The sequence below is a fragment of the Phyllostomus discolor genome, chromosome 7, assembly GCF_004126475.2.
Source record: "Phyllostomus discolor isolate MPI-MPIP mPhyDis1 chromosome 7, mPhyDis1.pri.v3, whole genome shotgun sequence".
Classification (NCBI taxonomy): Eukaryota; Metazoa; Chordata; class Mammalia; order Chiroptera; family Phyllostomidae; genus Phyllostomus; species Phyllostomus discolor.
The window spans coordinates 134,400,370-134,422,409 of NC_040909.2; the positions used below are offsets into that span (position 1 = coordinate 134,400,370).

Sequence of the window (22,040 nt, forward strand, 5' to 3'; positions counted from 1 at the left end):
TTCTACTCTGTCCCCCAAGAACCCTGGAAGGTCGACTGTCCCCTGGGAGGGGCAGAAACTGGGCCGGAGAGTGCTGGGGAGCCACACGCGGCCCTGGGCGCACCCTCCCTTCACAGGTGCCTGCGCCTGAGGAGAGAAGCTGTTGGGCTCCGGACCCCAGACCCCCCAGGCTCCCAACGGGCCACCCTCGATCAGCAGGCTCGCTCCCCACACCACTACGAAATCACCAAACCTAAAGCCATCGGCGCTTATGAACGCCACTCCAGGCCTGTGTGAGCGCTCACCCAGGAGCGGGGGTGGCCGGGCGCCGGCTCAGGAGCACAGGGATGCTTTTCGGGGGAAGTGGACGGAAAGAGCCAGAGAGAGTGGGTGACGCCAGGCCCCCCTACTGCCCAGGCTCAAGGTCAGATCCCAAGGGCGACAGGCTGTAGCCTGGAGACCCCTGGGGTCCCACAGAGGGATCCTCTCATCTTACCAGCCAGCACCCAATAGATGTTTGCGAACAGGTACGTTAAATAGCTATTTCTCTCATTTCTGACCACCCGCTTTGCCTAAATCGGGCACAACTCAGTTTTTGTGGAAAATGTCAGCATTTCTAAGAACAAATGCAAACTCATTATTTTCTTTGTACCTTGAGGAGAGTGGTCTTTGTTGGGTCCAGCTTCGAGTTGCACTCCACCTGGACAAGGGAAAGGAGGGAAATTTGTTCATTTTCTACCTGGAGCCAAAGGCATGACCTTTCCCCCCTCCCCAGAGGCCCCGTGTTCCCACCAGCACAGAAGGAAGAACACAGGATTTGGGACTAAACAGATGTGGCTTTCCACCCCAGTCCTGCCATGACTAGCTGTGTGGCCTTGGACAAGTCGCTTGACTTCTCTGAGCCTCAGTTTCCTCCTCAATAAAATGAGGTGAATATATTGTAAGGGGTTGTTACGAAGACTTCCGAACATGAAGAAGGTGCTCTGGGAATCTTCACTCGGTGAGTGGCCTTGTTAACCCACTGAGGCCAGCGAGCTGCAGGTTTAACATCCCCAGTCCCAACAACTGTCCTTCCAATGGGATCCCCTCCACCCAGCTGGTTTCTCTCTTCCATGTCAACAAGCCTCTTAAAAGTACATCCAGAACAGGGCAGCATACCAGCTTGTAACCTGTGAAGTTTACGATGCCTACAGGGGAACTATCACCTCCCTCGATGTGAGCAATGTATCTCTGTTGATGCATCCCATCGTGAGGCCCAGTGGGGGAGATGACGGCAGCCTCGGGATTCAGGGAGGCACCCAGGCCCCTGGGAAATGAGCAGCTGTGGGTCCTGCTCCGCAGCTCACTGCACACAGCGTGTCACCCCTGCAGGTCTCTGCCCCACAGCCCCTAAGTGTCCCGTGTCCCCCGCTGTGGGGATGCTGGAAAGGCAGAGCCCTTGCTGTGTCTCCACGAGATCACGGGAGGAAACTAAGGGGTGAAAGGAGCCAGAAAGCCTCGCTTCAGCCAAGCTCCCCAGCGCCCCTTGTCCTATCGGACAATCAGGCACCACCCGGGTCTCCCAAAGGGGAGGGACGTCTCCTGGCCAGGAAGCCAAGTGGAAAACACACCCATAGAAACAGGCCAGTGGAAGAAGGAGGGAGGCAGGGAGACGTCAGACAAGCCAGTCGGATCTGGACTGCCAAGTTAAGCGCAAGGACCAGGGCTGCTCTCTACATACCACAGCGTCCACAGCAGGAGAACTGTCCCCAACCACCAGCAAAGCAGGACACCTGGGAGCAGGGAGAAAAAGGGGGATTAACACAAAGTTTATTTTAACGATTCTCATGCTCCTAGGCCTGCCAAGGTTCTAAAAAAATTATTTTGGTTTCCCCAGTACTTTTTGCTCATTTTCCTTCATCTCCTCTCCACCCTCTGCTTTGTTTTTAGAATAAAATAGGTAGGTTAGTCATTTACACCTTAGTATAAATTTCACCAGAGAATTTCTATGCCCTGATGTTTTTTATTTGAAACACCCTTCTGTCGAGGAAGGATGAGTAGGGTTTCATCAGCAATCAAGATCAGAGACAAAAAGGACATGGCTGACCCAGGAGAGGGCATGTGCCAAGTTCAGGTTCCGATAATGTGGTTCACTCAAGGAACTAACAGTTGGCACCACCGCTGCTAGTGGAACACAGTTGCATGTTTCCAAACCTGTCTTTTCGTGCAAATTTAATAGTATACTTTGGGGTGGGGGGCGGGGGCAGCATCCTGTGCCTGAGTCACCCCTGTTCTGTGAGCCAAAGCTAACACAGTATTCGATGCAAAGTAGGTGCTCAATAAATTCTGTCCAAAGTGTGGTCAGAACTCGTCTGCGGTCCAAGGCTCCAACCTAGGTCTGGGGGCCACCCCGGGAGCTGAGCCCCTGCACAGGGCGAAGATGAGTGAGACGGGGTTGTGCCCGTCCCTGAGCAGACTCTCACTGGTCACCACATCCTGCCAAACCGGAAGGGCAGGCCCTGCCGGGAGCTGGGAGCTGAGCTAACCAGACCTTGAGGGGGAGAGGAGCAACTCACTGCAGGGTGACCGTGTGCACTCCGGGCATGGGCCGCTCAATCTCCAGGTCCCGCCGGCTACGGAAGACAAAATCACCATGGATCGCGTCAGCAGACCCGCCCCGGGAGGAAGCCCCTCCCCCTGAGCTGAGCCCAGGAGGCCCTGCCATTGCAACCCACCCACAGGACAACCTGTGTGAGGTCACGTGGCTTTCGGGACACCACAGCTTCCTGGGGTCCATAGAAGTGGTTTTGGGGACATTTCCCATGGATCCCACCTCATGGCCGCCAACATCTTCTTTTCATACGAGTATAAATCATGTCCTCCGCCACAGAGGGCCTCTGCCTCCCTGGAGCCCCCACCTGACCAATGGCTAGCCCCCCCATCAGTCTCTGCTTCCACCCTTAGCCTGAGCCTCACTCTCACCCCCAGCTCCAAGTCCTGGGCTCTCCGTGGTCCCCTCCGTGTGCCCACTGCCCAGCCGACAGTCTGACCCACTCCAGGTCTCAGAAAGCATTTGCAGAACAAATGGACCACTCAGCCTCCCTGTCTTCACTCACGCACTGGGGATACAGTGCCTCTTCCTGACCCCCAACACTGCACTGAGCGCCTGGGAGGGTGGGGGGCAGAAGCGGACCCTGGACTTCCTTGGGGGTGCTAAGGCACATCACGAAGTCACGTTGCCCACACAGGAGGACGGAGAGGCAGAGCCCGGGAACTCATTTCGGGCCCCATCGGTGGGAGCAGGGCAGAGCTGGCCCGGCAGGCTGCTTGGAATCTCCCTGCAGATTCCAGAGCTTCTGGCTGGCACCAGGGGCCCTGAGCCGTCGCCTCCCCTTGCCGAGCTCCAGACAGGCACCCGGTTATGGAACAGAGGGCTGTGCCCTTGCCAGAGGCTGTGTGCAGGTGTCCACCGTCCTGGGAATGACTCACCCACCGCCCAGCAGCCTCCCTGGGCTCCTCCCACCCCCGGTGCTTTGCTTCTCTCTCGGCTCTCCTCTCTCACCTGTCCTTTCCTATGGTCGCCATGGTCACAGGCCCGTGCTCCCAACCCTGCCAGGGTATGACCGAGTCCCACTCGTGTTTTCATCCCCCCATGGTCTAGAATAGTAGCTCAGCTCCTTGCAAAGTGCTCCGAACTCCAGGAGGCACCTCGCTAAGGGCACCTCGTCCTGATCATCTATTTGCTCCAATTCAGAGGCTGCTGCTTCTCCTAATATTACGATGCCCCTCTGCCTCACCCCACGATCCAGACCCACGAAGCGAGCCTGGTAGGAAGGGCTGTGCGGCCTCCGGTACCTGTTGTAGGCGTTGATGAACAGGTGCAGGTTGCCGGGGTTCATGTCGTTCATGATGTGCTGGCGGTAGGTGTGGACCACCTCCACGTTGTTCTGCATTTCCTCCTGCATTCGGAGAGAGAGGAATGTCCTCCCCTGAGCCTGTGGCCCGGGCTGGTCACAGTCCTCTCCGTTCCCCAGGTTATCCAGGTACAAAGCGAAGATGCCTGGGCCACAGAACTGCTGTGGAGACCGAGGGAGCACGTGGGAAGCCACACCAAGGCGCAGGCTGCTGGGCGAACGTCAGCTGGTGGCATACAGGGACACACACCTGGCCGGGCAAAGCACCCGCTTCCGGGCTCAGGACTTGGAGCTGGGACTGGAAGTCAGGCTCCTTGGGTCTGAGCCTGGCTCTGCAGGGGCTCAGAACAAGCCCCCCCAAGATGTCCCTCAGTGGGAGGCAAGTTATTTGGAGTTGAGCTAAGGCAACCGAGACCCCGGGGGCTTGAAAGCAACTTCAGCTCCGCACCCTAGTTGCTTCACTATCTAGTACAGGGGTGTCACACTCATCCTCACCGGGGGCCACACCAGCCTCACAGTCGCCTTCAAAGGGCCGAATGTAATTTAGGACTGTATAAATGTGACTCCTCCTTAACAGCTAAGCGAGAGCTCAGCACTGCCGTCGGGTAGAAATAAGGTGCCGGGCCGGATAAACCAAGGTGGAGGGCTGGGTTCGGCCCGCAGGCCTTGTGTTTGCCACCTGTGCTCTCGTAGAACTGAAATCAGGAACCTGGCCCCACAAATGAGACTTATCACCAGAAATGGCTTCCTAGCTGCCCACGTGACAGGCACGCTAATTCCTGGCCGTGCTCTCTCCCTGCAGTGGCCCTCCAAGCCCCAGGGTGCACTGGGGCTCCCGAGCCCCTCCGTAGCTGAGAAGGTCAAATACACCGCGATTTCCCTGTCCGTCTCTGACTCACTCACGCACTCGGGATCCCCATATGTGTGTATGTAGTTAAATTTGGTCACTTTCTCGTGCTAACGTGTCTCGAATCTATTGGGTTATTTGATCCGCCAAAAGAACCTTGAGGGCAAAAGAAAGTTCCCTCCTCCCTCACAACTCCATCACTGCCCCTTTCCTGGGAAAGCGCCTTCACCTCCCTGGGCCTCAGTGCCCTCAAAAAAGGGGGGAGGGGGTATTAATATTACCCCCTTCACCAGGTTGTGGGGTTTAGCAGAGGTTGTACGCTTTGGAAAGCCCTTTGTAAACTGTAACAATCCACGCAACCATTAGCAACTATTACTTTTTCACCAGGAGAGGTGAAGATTTTCATGTTTGCAAAACAAACACCAATTCACGCAACTGGGAAGTGGCGGGGAAGGACAGTCTCCCTCCCCACAGGGGCCGGCTGGAGCCTTGCAGGGGCTCTCCCCTCCCTGGTTCCTTCCTGCGTGGGATGTTGGACGAACGCATTAGGAGCTGGCGGCTCTGCCTCTCATCTGTACGGCAGCAGACGCCGCAGGTCCCACCAAACAGCCCGATGTGACCGGTGGTGGCCAGAGCCCCAGCGGGAGGACGCACGGGGCCGACATCAAGCCTGACATCATCAAATCAGCAGCTGAGCCACAGAGAGACCAACTGGCTGTTCAAAGAAACGTCAGGAAAATGTAGTCTGAGGGGCTGTGCTGGGGTTTCTGATCAAAACATAACTGTAGACACCCGGGGTGTCTACAGAGACCCCAAGGAGTTCACAGCGCAGCCAGGCCGGACTCCCGCCCTGCACCGGACCGCCCTCCTCCAAGGAGGCCCAGCACTGGCTGCGGTTTCTCCACATTCCCACCAGTGGGATGGCCCACTCAGGGGGAGGACCGGCACCAGACTGTGGAGTGGAGCCCACAGAGGAAAGTGGGTAGAATGGCGGTCCCCGAGACGTGTCCACGCCAAATCCCTGGACCCTGTGCACATGGACTTATTGGGGGTGGGGGGAAAGGTCTTTGTGCAGGTGATTAAGTTCAAGATCCTGAGCTGACATCACCTTGGATTATCCCTGGGGGATTTAGGGGGAGTCCCTAAATCCAGTGACAAGTGTCCTTAGAAAAAGGCAGAAGGAGATGTGAAACTGACATAGGGGAGACCATGTGAAGACGGGTGAGCACTGGGGTGGGTGGCCACAGCCCGGGAACCTGGGAGAAGCCAGAAGGACCCTCCCCGGAGCCCATACAGGGACTGTGGCCTGGCCAGCACTCGGGTCCGAGGTCCCAGCCTCCAGGACTGAAAGAGGATTCATTTCCATGATCTTCTGGCACCCGGTGTGTGGTCCTTTGCTCCTGCAGCCACAGGAAACTGACCCCAGGACCGAACGCAGGGGCCACAGTGCTCCAGCCCCACAGCAGAGCCTCTGCCCACCCCCTGGGCTGTCACACAGCCACACCTGACACAGCCACACCTGTTAGCTCGGGGGCAGGGGGTGACGAGGGGGCCACCTGAGGAAACGGAGCAAGCCGCCTTGCACTGGGCAGCCGAGGGGTATTTCAGAACCGGTCAGCATTTGTCAGATTTTACACTTTTGCTTAATAAAAAGACTTATGTTAAAAATAGAACAGACGGCTGGGTGAATGTGAATAATGCCGTTATTTGGTCGCACTGGAGCCACGTCTGGTGCGTCTCTGCCCCACGTGCAGGCAGCACACGCTCGCTCAGAGGGCACACCCGGATGCCAGGCCGCGCTACTCACCTTCCCAAAGAGGTGGGACACCACCATGTCGGGCAGGGCTTGGGTCCATCCGGAGATCTGGGGGAGCAGAAATGGTGGGGTTAGGGAGAGGGCATTCGCCGTGGGGGGACGAGGTCAGCCAACCCCCTCGGCGCTCAGGGCGCCCAGCACTCGGGTCTGAGGACGCCCCGTCAAGTGGGGGCTCGGTTACTGGTCTCTGGGGACCTACGAGACTGAGGCCCTGGCAGGCAGGGCCCGGGTCTCCGTCTGTTGCTTGTTCCCGGAGCCTCGGGCACAGAGGACGCACACATGTGCTCAACGGCCCGCTCGCTCCAGGCTTTCCCTGCTGCACAGCGCACCAGCTCATCAGTGAAGACTCCATTGTTTCCTCTAAACACACGTGGAGCTGCCCAAGGCCAGACCTCAGGACCTGCTCTCCCTGGGTGACCCTACAGATCATCTCGTCAAGCCACTTGCCTCTCTCCAAATAAACTGAGCTTATTAAAAAAACGAACGATTTTCTCCTTTTTACCTCTAACAACAACAACAACGCTAGGTTAGGCACACAGCAGGAGCTCCATAAATGCTAGACACACAGCAGGAGCTCCACAGATGTGTGCTGACCCCCTGCGGCGGCAGGCAGGGCCTGGGGGTCCCCTGCTGGGCGCCCAGGGAAAGCCTCTGGAGCTCAGACTGCTCATCCGCAGCTGGGGGTGCCAGGAACCTCCAAGTCACAGGTCACAATGAGGATTACAGGAGCAACTACCCACGCCACAGGCTCTGGCCCCGGTGCCTGACCCACAGCAGACCCCTGATGTAGGTCTTTTCCCCCAGGGTGGGAGTCAGAAAGGAAGGACGAGGTGCCGATATGAAAACCCACACCGCCCCTCAGGCTGCACTGCAGCCCACGGCTCGGCTGATGCCCCCGGCTCTGCACGTCTGGCTCGGAACAGCTCTCCGGGAGCCAAACTGGCTGCCTGGAATGTCACTTCCTTTGCTGGAAAATAAAATAAAAAACAGGGAGTGTGTTCCGCTCCCGAATGTCACGCAGGCCGGAGGGAAGGGCTCCCGCCTTCTGGCAGAATGTTCCAGGAAGAAAGGCAACATCAGACCGGCCGGCCAGGACAGGGGCGGGAGGAGGGGGGAGGGAGGCAGGGCATGACCCCTCTGACCCTTCTGTTCCGAAGGCCACCACCCTAGCCTTGGCATAAACACACCCCAGGATGGCCCCAGCTTGGGAGGCTCTGTCCTGTTTCAACTGAAATGGTTTTCCTGTCTCTTTGGCAAATACTGGGGCTTTTATGAAAAAACAACAACAACAACAACAAAAACAATGATCATTTTTAACAAACAAGGAACCCTAGACCACCAGCTGGAGTAGAGCTTCCTGAGGTAATGTGGGTCCTGGGTTCCAGGAAGAGGCATGTCCCGCCCCTTTTGTGCCCAGCCCGCAGTGCCTGGGTCGGCGGAGGGTCCCTGACACGGGCATCAGGCATCACGAGGGCCCTCGAGCACAGCACGGAGGGGAGCCCGAGGGCCACAGGTCCAAGGGCTCTGCGTCCCACCCCAACTCTCCATCCGCCTAGTGTGTGCCGCCCCGGACAGCTTCCTTAGCCACCTCCTTCACCGTCTCCCCCTCTGCGCATGGTGTGACAGCCCCCCACCCCCTGGCGGTCCCACGAGGGGTAGATAAGGTCACGCACACCCACAGCCTCGGAGAGCACCAATAACCACTGGTGACTGTTCCATCCATGCTAACTGATGACTACTGTCGTAAAACTAAGTACCAACTACACACTTCTTTTGCATCGATGGCACGTGGGTTCCTGGGATCGGAGGCATCTGTCCTGTTCATCTTTTTATTCTCAGCACCCCGAGAAAAGCCCGGCAGACACTCAGTCCCCAGCGAGTACTTCTGCCCACAGGGCTTGTCAAAGCTGGCCCGGGGCCCCTGGCCTTGCTGGCTTACCCCGCAGTGTCCTGTGGGTATCCAAGTGGCCACTATCCGAGGCCAGTGGACTACTCCAAGCCAAACAGAGGAAACCCACTCTCGGGGCCAAGCGAGGGGAGTCGGGGCTGGTGAAAGGGTGCGAGCAGGAGGGGTCTCCCGGTTCTGCCACTCCTCCGGCAGAGGCGAGGGCACCCCTGCGTTTTGGGATCCTGCCAGCCCAGGCCCCCAGACTCACCTTGGAGGCTGCCCAGTCCATCCAGCCCTCCGCACAAGGGTTCACGTTGATGAGGACCAGGCCCTCCACCATCTCGGGGTTGTTCAGCTGCAATTCAAGACACGAGGTGAGGGACACCAGCCGGCAACCCGAGATACTAGGAACTTTAAGTCAAACCGAAGGTGGAGAGGAGGACCGGGAAAGGGCTCGTGCGGGCCACCAGGGCGGCTGGTGCTCTCGAGGGTCTCCAGCCCCTGCCCTACGCAGAACTGAGGTCTCAGCTCAGGGAACACTGTGTCGGGTCCCTGAGGGAGGGGGCAGAAGAAGCCACACGAGACGCAGATGCACAGGTGCTTGGCGGACCTGCCTTGGACAAGTCACAACACCTCGGTGTACCTCAGCTGTCCTAGCTGTGAAATGGGTACGTCATACAATCAACCTCATGATCAGACAGGCTCAGAAAGGCTCTTTAGCAATCAGTAAGAATTCTGTTATGTTTAGAAGAATATGTGTATCTCTCTCTCTCTCACACACACACACACACACACCCCCCTCTGGAACACACACCACAATGTGAACTGTGATCCTCCCTTGGGAAATGGAAGGATGGGTCATTTCCTTTTCCCTTTTGGGGTTTTTGATGCTTTCCCAATTTCCTTCCTCTGTCTTGAATTAATTTCACTTAAAATGTAATGTTTAGCCCTGGCTGGTGTGGCTCAGTGGATTGAGCACAGGCCTACGAACCAAAGGGTCACTGGTTCGATTCCCAGTCAGGGCACATGCCTGGGTTGCGGGCCAGGTCACCAGCAGGGGATGTGCAAGAGGCAACCACACATTGATATTTCTTTCCCTTTCTTTCTCCCTCCCTCCCCCTCTCTCTAAAAATAAATAAATCAAATTAAAAATAAGTAAAATGTAGTTTTTAGAAAACGCCCAAGAACTCACAGCAAATCGAGTGAGGACGTAGGCACCGGCCCCAGTCCCCATGCCGATGACGCTCTTCAGCCTGAGAGCAGAAAGAAACACGCACGTCACGGAAGAGGTGGGCGCCGCGAGCCCTGACCACCCTCCAACCCTCGTCCCCACTCCTGGTCCCCGGGGAACTTGCCCACCCCGGTGTCTGTCCTGGTCCCCGCTGAGGGTGGCTGGCAGGCGGGGCAGAGTGGGAGGACACGCTGCCCTCCTGTGCCCTCGTGACCTGAAATGCATCCTGCTTCATGGACTCACAGAAGGCCATGACCTTGGAGGGACGCGTGCCCTTCCCTCACTTCCCCTCTGACTGAGCCCCGGGCGGGCACTCAGAGACCGTCTGACATTGACGGGAAGGCCCATTAGCGCTCCTTCCCGCTCCTGAGCTGTTTTTGTGGATTCTAACACTTGGCAGGAAAATGGACTGGGCAAGAAGTCTGAGGTGTCGTCCCCACACCAAAGGCTCGAATCAGAAGAAAAGGAGCCTTGGAAGAAGGAGGGCCTGGAGAGAGAAGAGTTGAGGGGGCAGGCCCTCTGAGTCCAGAATGTTCCATGGGAAAGACAAAGCGGGGAGAGAAGAGAAGGCCGGGAAGGATTGGGGGGTGGGGTGGGGTGCTGTCGTTAGGTGATGTTATCACTCAGAGAGCAGAGCCCAGCTTGCAAGAAGCAGGCTGCAGGGGAAGAGCATGTGAAAACGGTGAGTGCAAGTCAGCCGAGTGACCTTCTTCCCTGAGCTCCACACTCCCGCCTCAATGTCAGCAGTCAGGTCAGGTGGAGGCTGAAGGAGGGGCAGACGCTAGAGGCCACCCCTCCCTGCAGGCTGGTGGGGGAGCGGCCCCTCGCTCTCACCCGAACTGGTGCAGCACTCCGGGCAGCATCTCGGCCAGCTGATCCATGGAGGGGTACATGTACCTTGGGAGAAGCCACACACACAGAGGCGTTAGCGAGGGCCAGGACCCCGGGGGAAAGGAGCCACGCCACAGGAACAGGCCCGAAGGGGAGGGACCACGCGGCAACCTGCCCCGTGCACGCCCAGACTCCCCATCACGTGCCCCAGAGGCGCTCACTGCCAGCACCCCGGTGAGCACAGCCTGCACTGTGTAAGCAAGGATGGCTCCATCCCTAATCCTCCGCCGTTCTCTTTGTGAAACAGCCCTTTACCCATTGCTTCCTGGGTGCCAGGTCCCGCCCTGGGCATCTGATGAGCACTGTAAGCTCATTGAATCCTTGCAACGACCCAGTGAGGTTGCTACGCTCTCCCTCCATATAAAGATTATAAGTATCACCAAGGCTGAGGGGTTCTATCACAGACGTGGCTCCACAGGAGAGGATATTTTACTGCGACAATAAAAAATTAAAAGCCAGGCTAACGCCTCCCCCCACGACCTGCTTCCACCCTGCAAGGCTTCCCTACCCCCGCTCCTGGGGCAGGACCCCCCCACACCTCCCCCGCTCACCCCTCCCCGCTCACCCCAAGGGGAAGGAGGCAGCGCCGTCCTGCTGGCCGGGGGCGTCCACATGGCAGACGGCAAAGTGCTGGGTGATCTCCTGCATGTCCTCGGAGTTGAAGAGGGGATTGTAGCAGGTTTTGTCTGGAGATCGGGCCGGGGAGAGAGAAGAGGGGGAAGTAAGGCCGGAAAGAACCAGCTGGCTCCACATACAAAGCGTATTCATTTTGTTTGCTGCCCTTCCGTTGGGCAGAAGGAAACGGACTCGTAAGAAAGAATGCCGACCTGTTGTTCCCCGTCCCGCCTTCCTCTGGTGACGAAAGGCAAGAGTGAGCCATGGGAAAGCAGAGGGGTGTGGCGGCGGGGCCGGTCCCTAAACTCTGCTGTACCCGCCGGTGGAGGACCTTAAACTTCCAGTGCGGCTACTCCTCTCCTCTGACACTCTCTCCCTGGGTCTCCCAAACCCTCTGTCGGGGGAGCTGGCCAGGGCATGGGAGATTTTTTCAAACGGGGAGGGGCACAGGAGACAAAGCTCAGACCTCCTGCTTGTTACGTGGCTGTGGGTGAGTCTCCTAATTGCTGGCAGCCTGAGGCAAAGACAGCCAGCTGGTTACCAAACCATTTCTCTTTGCATCCTGGGCGCACAGCTGGACTACATTTCCCAGCCTCCCCTGTAATTAGAGGCAGTCATGTGCTCAGGTTCTAGCCAATAGCGTGGGAGTCTTGCCTCTGCCTTGTAACACCTGCTACTCAGTCCTCCAGGTCTCTCTCTCTCTCTCTTCCATCAGTTACCTGCCAGGTGCAGAGGCCTCTGAGGCTCCCGGGGATGGCAGAGCCACGGCCGTTAGGACCCTGGGGCCCTGAACCACCACGTGGAAGGAGCCATACAGAATGCCCCCCGAGTTGTTAAGTGTGTGAGAAACAACATATATCATGTTAAGCCACAGAGGTTTGGGGTCTTTGTTAATGGCAGTTAGCATCACCGCCACCTGCGATTCCATTCCCTCATCAGAGTCAGTGAAAGGAGCTGGTCGCTGTCACGGTGCTGCCCGGGCATCTGACACGTAACAGACACGGGTGGTGGGGGGGCGGAGGGGTGCACAGGGGAGGAAGTGAGATAAAAGAGGCATGAGAGTGAAGAAAAGGAACAGTTTTCAGTGACTGGCATCCTCTCCAGCCTCAAAGGGTGCTCATACACGGAAAGCACAAAAATGCAAACCAGGCAGCCTGTCAATCAAGAGCCAAGCGAGCACCCCGCTGGCTGAGCTCCAGTGCACAGAGATTGCTGGGCCAGAGGGGCCTCTCCGTGCCTCCGAAGCATCCCGGGAGACTCACTCCCACTCGGCCTGATTGTAGCACAAAGGGGCTCTCGCGCCATTCCCATCTGTGAAGAACGCACATATGGTCGCACTTTCTGGGGATCTGGAGAATTCAGTCTCCACTTTCCCAGCAGCCGCGCTCGGAAGAGCCGAGACAGGGAAGCAGTCCAACCGCCCGTCAGTCAGAGAGCGGGCGGGCAAAACACGGTAGACCCATGCAGGGGAGATCGTTGGGCGGAAGAGAAGGAAGGACTGATGGATGCTACGGTGTGGATGGAAACGGAAAACGTCACAGAAGACCAGTCGCGGCAGAAAGACGGCCTACTGTGTGACCCCGTTTCTATAAAACGTCCAGGACAGGCAGATCCTTAAAGTGGCCCCGTGGCTGCCAGGGGCTGGGAGGAAAGGGAAATAGGGGTGATGGAAAAGAGGGGTTTTTTTCAGTGTGGTAACATGCTCAAGTTGATTGTGATGGCGGTTGCACAACTCGGAAAGTACTAAACACCATTGTATTCGTTCGTTGAAAGAAGTCATTGTCACACGGGCGGATGGTGGGGGCTCCCCGAGTTCCCAGCAGCTCCAGGCACCCAGACAGGTCCGCAGCCCCCCTGCAGTGTATTCCAGACTCTTCTAACGTGCAGCAGGAGTTCCTCCCAGGGCAGCGCCAGAAAGCCCCCGCCGCCAGCCCTCCCTAACGCCCCTCCCCGCCGCTCCTCGGCGGGAACAGGCGCACTAGGAAACCGCGGGTCCTCGGAACTTACGGTTCATGCCGATGTCGTGGTACGTGAGGATGACGGGCCGGCTCCCCTTGGGGGTCCCGCACAGGGTGACGTGAATGGAGCCATGTACAGTCTCGATGTCCTGCTCCTGAGGGGAGAGGGCGGACAGAGGGGGCTGTCAGGTGGGCCGCGCAGCCTCGGCGTGGCTTCAGCGTGGACAGCAGACACCAGGGTGCTGCCGGCTGGGTGCTGCCGGAGGAAGCGCCCAGTGCCCTTCTCATCTGGCCAGGAGCGCCCTGGGTGTGGGCAGTGACACTCTGCCCGGAGAACCCCATCCTGGAGTCAGGCAGGGCAGGGGCGGCAGAAGCCCACGGAGGGAAAGAGGAATTAGCCCACGAGGGGGCTGTGGTGTCGGACCAGGTCGGCTTCCCGTTCTTTGAAATCCGTGGTTGTCAGTCTGAGGGACAAGTCTCAGAAAGAAAAGAGGAGGGGAGGGAAGGAAGGAAAGAAGGAAGGAAGGAAGGAAGGAAGGAAGGAAGGAAGGAAGGAAGGAAGGAAGGAAGTCCCCTGAACACGGAGCCGCCCATCCCCCCGATGCCCCACCCCCTCCTGCCTGCACCAGCACTGGAGAAACCCAGACCTGGGAGCCATGACCCAGCCCCCAGTGGGGGCCACGGATCATCTGCTGGGCCCAGCCTGGCCCTGAAGCCACTGCAGGAACAATGGTGCATTGTGGGGACCACATTCTCTATTGTCTCCCCGGCTGACCCACATGGCACCCTCTAAAAATAGGCCAGGCCAGGCAGTGTCCCCACCAGCCTGGGACATCAGGGTTCAAATCCGAGCTCCATCCTTCCGCAGCCCTTCCCAGCCCCCAGGTCTGCACCTGTAAGATGAAGAGTGAGCCACCTGGGCCCCAGGCTCCTGAGCAGAGGAGACAGGCTTGGGGTCTGGTGGAAAGGGGATGCTCAGTACACGGTGGCCCTGGCACCCCCTTGGTGGCAGGTATGGGACACCCAGCTCTGGCTGGCATCTAGGATGTCCCCAGCAGTCCCCCCAGGGTGGGGATGAGTGACAGATGTTGACTTAAACTTACACAGCTGTGGAGCCAGAGCTAAACTTGTCCAAGAAGGCAGGGGCTGCCTCCGCTATTTACTGTTATGTCCTCAGGCCCTGGCCCAGCTGCCAGCTCATAGCCGGTTCTCAGGGCCTGCTGGGTAATCGCCATCCACGGGAGACCGTGAGGATGAGAGAGAGGAAGGAGCCCTCCCCAGGTCACATGGCTGTGATGGTGCAGCAGGATCTGAACCCGGGACCGTCCGAGTCCAAAGCCTGTGCCCGCTGACATGTGGTTTCTACTCTGCGCCAGGAGCCGCGTGAGGAAAGGAAACTAATACGTGGCATGCACTGTGACTCTCGAAAGAGGGATGCAGTGAGCCAGGTCCCCCATCGACGGGACTGTAGACGGCTTTTCTCTCCCGGCACCTCCGCGAACCAGCACACAGAACAGAACCAACCGCCGCTCCTCCCCAGACGTGCATCCGGCCCCTCGCTCTCTGCCTGCAGCATCTTCACGAGAACAAACACCTGTTGCGTGGCCGCCCCCTGCAGCTGACGGTCAGTTCCCAGAGGGAAAGGCCGGCTCTGCCTCCGTCAGGGTCCGGCCCAGAGGGGGCACCTAGAGGTCTGCAGTCTACACTGTCTACAAGCCGGAAAGTGCTGGAATGGCACCCGTCCCCACTGTCTACACCGCTTGCCACCCGCCAGGTGGTGAAAACAGCACCCAACCCCTCTTCGGCCTGCCAGTCCTGGCTTGGAGCTGTACGAACAACGGCAGAAGATGACACATCCACCATGCACCCTTGGCCACGCTGCCAGACTTTTCTGAGATTCCTCCCCTCGGCTAAAATGAGGTCGATAGCAAGCCCGTCTGCCCAGGGAGATAAGCATCGCTCCCAAGACCGAAACTGCAATAGCGACGAAGGGGAAATGTTTTGCAAATTGTAGCTTTCCCTCCACGGCCATTGTTACGGACACCTGTCCCAGGGGTGATTAGTCTGAAGCCACAGGGCCAGCCCCGACGGCTGGGTGGAATGACCCAGGGGAGCTCGGAGGCCCCTTGCCGTCGCCTCCCTCCGTGACCCTTGCTCAGCGAGGCCCTAGGGAGACACTGAGGGCTTTGGACTCTAAGAGGATGGATGACATGCTTCCACAGGCCCCGAGTCAGCGGGCGAGCTGGGCTGCCCTCCCCGCAGTCCAGCAGGCCCAGGTCCAGGCATGGCCCGAGGGCAGAGGGCAGAGGGCACCCGATGGGACAAGGCAAAGGAGGCTGGTTTTGGCTAATCAGACAGAGCGTTAATTAAGTCAAGGCTTCTTGAGGAAAGGGAGGCACACCATGAGAACAGAGGCTCCAGACCACCGTGTTTGTGCGAATTAACGCACCCCTCCCCCATCTCCCTGGCTCCGCTCCTGTGCCCGCAGTGGGGGGGGGGCAGGCCCGGGGGTGCCTTCCGTCTCATCCTTTCCATGTGGGTAAGGAGCACATAAGGATAGAGCATGACCAGGAGGGGTGTGCCCGTGGCAGGGAGGACAGCCGCCCCTCCCTGAGCAAATACTCTGAGGCGGGGAGAGCCGTTTCCCAGAAGAGAAAAGCCAGCCTCGGGGGCCGAAACCTGGCGGCCACAGGCACACACCTGCAGGGAGCACGCAGGGTCCGGCAAGGTCCCGGGCCTCCGAGCCCTGAGCCCCAGGGCTGCAGCAGGGCCCTGGGGCACCTGGAGGCCCGAAGCGGGGCCTGTGGCTACTCCCTCCCTTTCTCGGATCTCTTCACGTGGAGAAAGAGAAGAGAAGTTAGAGTCGGGAATGAGCTGCTGCGGGCGGCAGGGCGTCCGCCTGGGAACCGGGCGTGAAGTGCGACCCACCTCGATGAGCGGGATCCTTCAGGGAAGAAAGAGCTCGGAGCAGCAGCGCCTTCCCTGGCTCAGGGGAAGAACGAGCGGAGGGGTGGACATCCACCGAGCAGAGGGCGGGGGGCAGAGAGCAGAGGAGGCCCGCCTGCCCAGTCCAGGGCTGTTTATTTCACTGATGCTCCCCCAGGGTTGCAGGTTAGAGAACTAAGGCCCTGGGGAAGTCCGGCGACTGGCCAAGGAGCACATGGCTGGCAACCGCAGCACTGACCCGGACCTGCTTCCGTGCCCTGCACCTGTTCCCCAGGAGAAGGGTGTCCACTCTAGGTCAGCCTGGTGGCCTGGACTGGACGGGCCTGGGAGGATCCCCGCCATGGGGATGCTGGGTGGGGGCTGCGCACCTCCCCCCCGCTCCACCAGGAGGGCGGGAGAGGGGAAGCCTCATCTTGTACGGACCCCCCAGTGAGCCCTGCTGCCATCTGCCGCAGGGTCCACTCTCAGTCCCAGTGGCTTCCCCGGGGAGGGAGGGGAGCTGGGGCGGGGTGAGAAGGGCAAGGATGGGAAAGGGTAGGCGGAGGATTTCCAAGCCTCTGAGTCCTGCCCACCTTCAGTCAGGGGGCATGAAACCAAGAAGCAACTGTGTGGAAAGAATGAAATTAGGAAAAGGTCACCATTTCCATTTTTCCCTGGGAGCAGGGCTGCTTCCGAGAGCAGGGAAAGAAATCAGCACCTCCCCCGGCCCCTCCAACAAGGATCAGATGTCCCCTGGCCCAGTCCCACCAGACCCCGACCTCCAGAGCGGGAGCCAGACTTCAGGGGACCCTCCCACCGCCCTCCTGCCCCAGCGCCCCGCGGCCCTGCGGGAACACCAGCTCACTGCCAGCAGAGCCCTGCTGAGCACACAAACACAGGTTCCATGGAAACCAAATCAAATCAAACCCTCGGAATAAAGAAAGATCCAGGTGGAAGGAATTAGGAACGGCAAATCCGACAGGGCAGGCGATCTGGGGCCTCGGGAAGCATGACAGACAGTGGGCTTGGATCTGCCCACCCCCCCCACCCCCTTGCCCCTCTTAGTTACACGGACTTTGGCTCCAGACGCAGAGACGGAGTCAGAGCTCATCATCTATCTCATCGCGGGTGACACTGAGCAAATCCCTTAAACCCTCTCTGGGCCTCGCGCTTCAACAAGAAGAGAAGACGGCCGTAATTCCTCCCTCGCCGGGCGGCTGTGAGGATGACGTGAGGTGCTGCCGGGAGAGGTCAGCCCGGTTCCCAGTGCACGGTCAGCGCTCGGAGACATCGGCCATGACGGCCCCCACGTTCACTTCACGTTCAAGAGGCGGACGGGCCCAAACGTGGGGCTAGCTCCACGGTGCCCCTTGGCAAGTTCCTTAACATCTCCTAACTGGTCTGCCTGTGCCAAAGAGGTGGTGCCTCCCCACCTTAGCAAGAAAGGCCTGAGCCAATGAGAGAGCAGGCAAATATTCATTCCCTCCCCTCCCCTCCCCTCCCCTCTGTGGCCTTCAACAGAGCCTCCCCACCTGGAGCAGAAGGGGTGGGGCTGGGTCACAAAGCACCTGCCAGCTTGGACATTCTTGGGTTTGACTGGAATTCTAGCCAAAGAAAGTAGCTGGAACCCAAACTACTGCCCCCTACGCCGCCCGTCAGATTTGCAAACACAATTGCTCAGAACCCGGTGCCAGCCCTTCCCTGCATAGCCCACTCATGCGGCACCCTTCCTGTGGCCACTTCTGCAGCATCTCCGGCCAGCAGCCCGCCCAGCCCTGTGCTCTGAGGGCCCCGAAGCACAGTCCTGCAGCAGCTGGCACAACCTCACATGTCCGGGCACCGGTCGATTTGCCTTACGCGTCACCCAGGCCAAGACAAATGGCGCACCCTAAGGTGATGTCAGCCCCGGAGAGATAAGGCCACGAGGCCTTCTGCTCTGTCGGCCGAGCTGCCTTCTGAGATGGGCCACCCGGCAGCTCCACAGCAGACCCCTCCCCCATCTCCTCACCGCTGTGGCGCTCGGGGCTACGACATGGTGTGTTCTGATTCTGGTTTTCATGCACACACACACACACACACACACACACACACCCTTGACTACTCTGGAAAAGGAAGAGTGTGTCTGCCTGAGTTGGCCCTAACGCTGGAGCACCAACTTCTCTCTGCAAGGAGCGACACTGCTGCTCACAGACACAGGCGGGGAGGCGGCTCGGGCTCCTTGCGCTGGAGTCCCCAGGCACCGGCCAGACGGGGCCAGCTCATCCTCAGCGGGTTACACAGCACATCCAAGTTCTGTGCAAATGACTTTTTGGGTTGGACACAAAGGGCAAAGGTGAGCTGAAATCTAGGCCACAAGGCCCAGCGTGGCTGCTCCAGGTTTAGCACGGCAGTGACGCATTGTGGTGGAGGGGGCGGGGCGGGGCCAGACAGAGCTGGGTGCCATGGGGCCCCTCCCCAGCTGCTGGCCAGGGGGGAGCCTCGGTTTCCTCTTCTGTAAAGTTGGGAGGGTGGTGCAAGTCCCAAAACATTCAGCCAGGGAGCAGGGAAACGCCCGGACCCCGGCCTGGCTCATCAGAGGACACTGACACCCACAGCATGCAGGAGACTGTCCTCCTGTCCCTGGGCGGGTCCACCTGGCTGCCACCCGTCATCAAGGCTCTGTCATCCTCTGTGCCCAGTCCTGGGAGCAGTGGCCCCTCAGGGCACAGAGGACGTCAGTTGTCAGGCTGTGCAGCATCTTCCCAAGGACACCCTGTGGCGCCCCACAGCCACGGCGCTGGGGGCGGCTGGAAATTTGGGGGAACTTCCACAAATATCATGAGTCAGCGAGCTGCAGGAGCCAAAGCCAGAGTACCGGTTTTACACAAAGAGTCTGGAACCGGCCTCGACAAAGCGTGGCTCAGCAGCCAGACCCCGCTCAGACGCTGGGATTCACCGGGAAGGCTGGGCCAGTGAACAGGGAGAACTCGCTCCGCCCCGGCCGGCTGGGCACCGGGACCGGCCAGAGCCCTGTGCAGGCGCTGCCGCCTCTGCCTGGACCGGTCGGCCCCGAATCTTCTCGGGCCGCATGCCTGGCCCCATCTAGCCTTCAGGTCTCGGTCCAACGTCACCTCCTCCAGAAGCCTTGCCTGACCCCTCACCCTAAGGCCACACACGCCCCATCACATCAGCCGGCGCTGTCATCTTCCCAGTCCCTACAGTAGCTGGGATTGTCACGGTTGCTTAATTTTGCTTACGTTTGTGTCTTCCCCTGCTGGGGGTTCAGAGGAGCGGTTTCAGTCAAGCGCACCGCTTGCGTTCACACCCCAGCCCTACCCCTTTCCATCCCTGTGACCTCAGCCAAGTTACGTGACCTCTTGAGCCTCAGGTTCGCCATCTGTCAAATGGGTATAAGATTTGTTTCAAGCATTAGGTGAGTAAAACGTGTGACACGCTCAGAATGATGCCTAGGATATGCCCCATGCTCCCCAATGCTGAGCTCTTAGTCTGGAATTAAGTTCTGATGACAGGGGCCACAGCCTGTCATGCTCACCACTGTGTCCCCAGCACCTACGACAACGCCAGGCTGACATTATTAAAGGCAAAGGAGCCACAGTGGAAAAAGTGCCCCCAGCTTTCCGGGACAGCTGTGCGTGACTGAGAGGGCTCAGCCCAGGCTGGCCCCCGCCTGCCCCAGATCATCCCCACGGCTTCCTCCCAGGTCTTCCTTCCTTCAGGTCCCCCCTCGGCTGATGTCCCGAGGGCACAACACCCCGGCCCGCCCCGGCCTGAGCAGGCTTCGAGGCAGCCTGTCCCGGGAGTCGGGGCCAGGACTCCTGGTCTCTGCTCTACCGACCGCCCGTGAGTGCCTGGGGCAGGAACTCGGAACCAGGCTGTGCAGACGATGGAAAATGACGCCCGAGTGAGGGGTGAGCTTCACGCAGGCTACGTTTTCCTGCTTCCAGATCAACAATCGAGGTTTCGAAGATCTGCGGTAGCCACGTGATCCACCAACCCCACTTCTGGGTACACACCCGAAAGGATTCGAAGCAAAGCCTCAGACAGACACTGGGACACCCACTGTTCACGACAGCTGAAAACTAGAAGCAACCCCAGTGCCCACAGACAGAGGAATGGACAGCCTGTGGTCTCCACGCACGACAGGAGGGTGCCCGGCCTCAGAGAAGAGGAAGTTCTGACCCAGGCCGCAGTACGGGTGAACCCGAAGACATCCCGTGAGGGAAGTCAGCCAGTCGCAGACAGACAGACCAACGTCGTCCGATTCCGCCACCGTGAGATACTTAAAGCGGTACAGTCGCAGAGACAGGGAGGAGGACGGGGGTTGCGGGGCTGTGGGGAAACGACCCGGGACTCCGAGTCTCAGGGGGACGGGAGCCGTTCCCAGGATGAGAGCGGCTCTGGGCGGGACGCCGGGGACGGCTGCCCAGCGGTGCGACTGCACCGACTGCCCCGAAGGGCACACTTACGGGGCGGGGGGGGGGGGGTTCCCATGGTGCCTTTCAGCGTCTGTGGACTTGACCACACACAGACACGCCAAAAAAAGGAGGAAAAAAGTGTGGGGGGGGACTCACAACAGAGTCAGGAGACAGGGTGTGTCACGGACCCAACACCGATGTGGGCGACATCACATCAGGGCCCCTGTCCTTGTCCTCCCTCCTCTGCCGCTGACGCAAGACTGGAGTGACTCTCCTCTCCCCACTTTCCAGATGAGGAAACTGAGGCTGAGGGGAGCTGACGCAACTCGCTCTGCAGCAAAGAGCCAAGGAAGGGCGAACCTCTACGTGCCTGAACGCCGATCTTGGGGAGACCCTCGTGTACCCTTTCCTCACAGCAGCCCACGTCTCCAGGCGCTCCCCCACACTCCCCCCTCCCTCCAAGGACAGCGCCAAGACTCCCAGCCTCTGGACGTGGGTGGCGGGCCTGGGCCCGTCACTGAAACACAAGGTCCAGGAAGAAGGGCAGAGTTGCGTGGGGTGGGGGAGGGGGAGAACAGGTGACAGAGACGAAGAGCTCGGGTGTGCAGACAGAGGCTTAGGTGAGCATACGGCCTGCATCTCCCTGCACTTGCTCCTCTCCTCTTCTCTGGGCATCCCACGTGACCCTACCACGCTAGGGCTCCCGGTCCCACCCCAGGGCCTGAAGCCGCCTGCGGGGCTCACACAGGCTTCGGGAACACTCAGGGTCCGGGGTTTACAGTTCCCGAGGTTCTGACCCACCCCTCAGCCGAGAGAGGCCAGCCCACTCTTCTTAACATTCGTTCTTGGACAAAACTCAATACCCACCTCCCCCAACCCCCACCCCCAATGCCCCTGAGACCAACCCGGAGCAGGGACGGAGCCAGCACGCCACGGAGCAGGCCGGTTCCGCTTTCCCCAGCACAGCCAAGAACATCAAGCCTTTGCTTCTCTTCCCTCCCATCCCGGGTCCCAGCCCACCCCAGGGCTCTCCGTTCCCCTCCCCCACACACCCCATAGCTCGAAGGGGGCTGGGTCTCCCTCCTGCTTCTACAGGAGTGACAGGCTTCCTTGGCCAGAACTTCCACCACCTTCCACCCGCGGAGAAGGAGCCAAGTGTGGGAAAGTAGCTCCCCTCTCTCCGCTCGCCCCCAACGTCTGAACAGGGGTCTCCTTCAAACCAGTGGCAGGAAGAGGGGAAGAGAGAGCACGGAGTGGGGGAGGGGCAAGGGAGTCCACGGGCTGTACTCGCCTGAACGTCGAACTCCTGCAGGAGGCCGGTGATGGTCTGCGGAGAGACAAGAGGGCTGGTCAGGGTTGTCGGTTTCCTCGGCCGAGAAAGAAGGGAAGCGACGCACAGGCTTCTCCCAGCCCTGAGCCCGGGTCTACCCTCCGTAACTCCCTACGAAGACAGACTTTCCTTTTCCTCTCTAAGAACAGGCCGGCAGGCCCTGGCTGGAGTAGCTCAGTGGATTGAGCGCGGGCTGGGAACCAAAGTGTCCCAGGTTCAATTCCCAGCCAGGGTACATTCCTGGGTTGCAGG

At 59.3% G+C, this 22,040-nt stretch overlaps 1 protein-coding gene across 2 annotated transcripts in view; it reads right to left on the bottom strand.

Moving 5' to 3' along the window:
• Positions 1 to 22,040, bottom strand: part of NDRG1 (N-myc downstream regulated 1) — a 40,784-nt gene that overhangs the window by 6,121 nt on the left and 12,623 nt on the right. For both annotated transcript variants that reach the window (XM_028534056.2, XM_036031443.1), the window contains exons 3-13: positions 21,750 to 21,785; positions 13,168 to 13,273; positions 11,111 to 11,231; positions 10,489 to 10,551; positions 9,616 to 9,676; positions 8,692 to 8,778; positions 6,527 to 6,583; positions 3,814 to 3,917; positions 2,535 to 2,591; positions 1,700 to 1,751; positions 632 to 679 (exon numbers count right to left, since the gene is read on the bottom strand). In XM_028534056.2, coding sequence (XP_028389857.1) covers positions 632 to 679; positions 1,700 to 1,751; positions 2,535 to 2,591; positions 3,814 to 3,917; positions 6,527 to 6,583; positions 8,692 to 8,778; positions 9,616 to 9,676; positions 10,489 to 10,551; positions 11,111 to 11,231; positions 13,168 to 13,273; positions 21,750 to 21,785 — 792 coding nt within the window. The remainder of the gene's footprint in view (positions 1 to 631; positions 680 to 1,699; positions 1,752 to 2,534; positions 2,592 to 3,813; positions 3,918 to 6,526; positions 6,584 to 8,691; positions 8,779 to 9,615; positions 9,677 to 10,488; positions 10,552 to 11,110; positions 11,232 to 13,167; positions 13,274 to 21,749; positions 21,786 to 22,040) is intronic.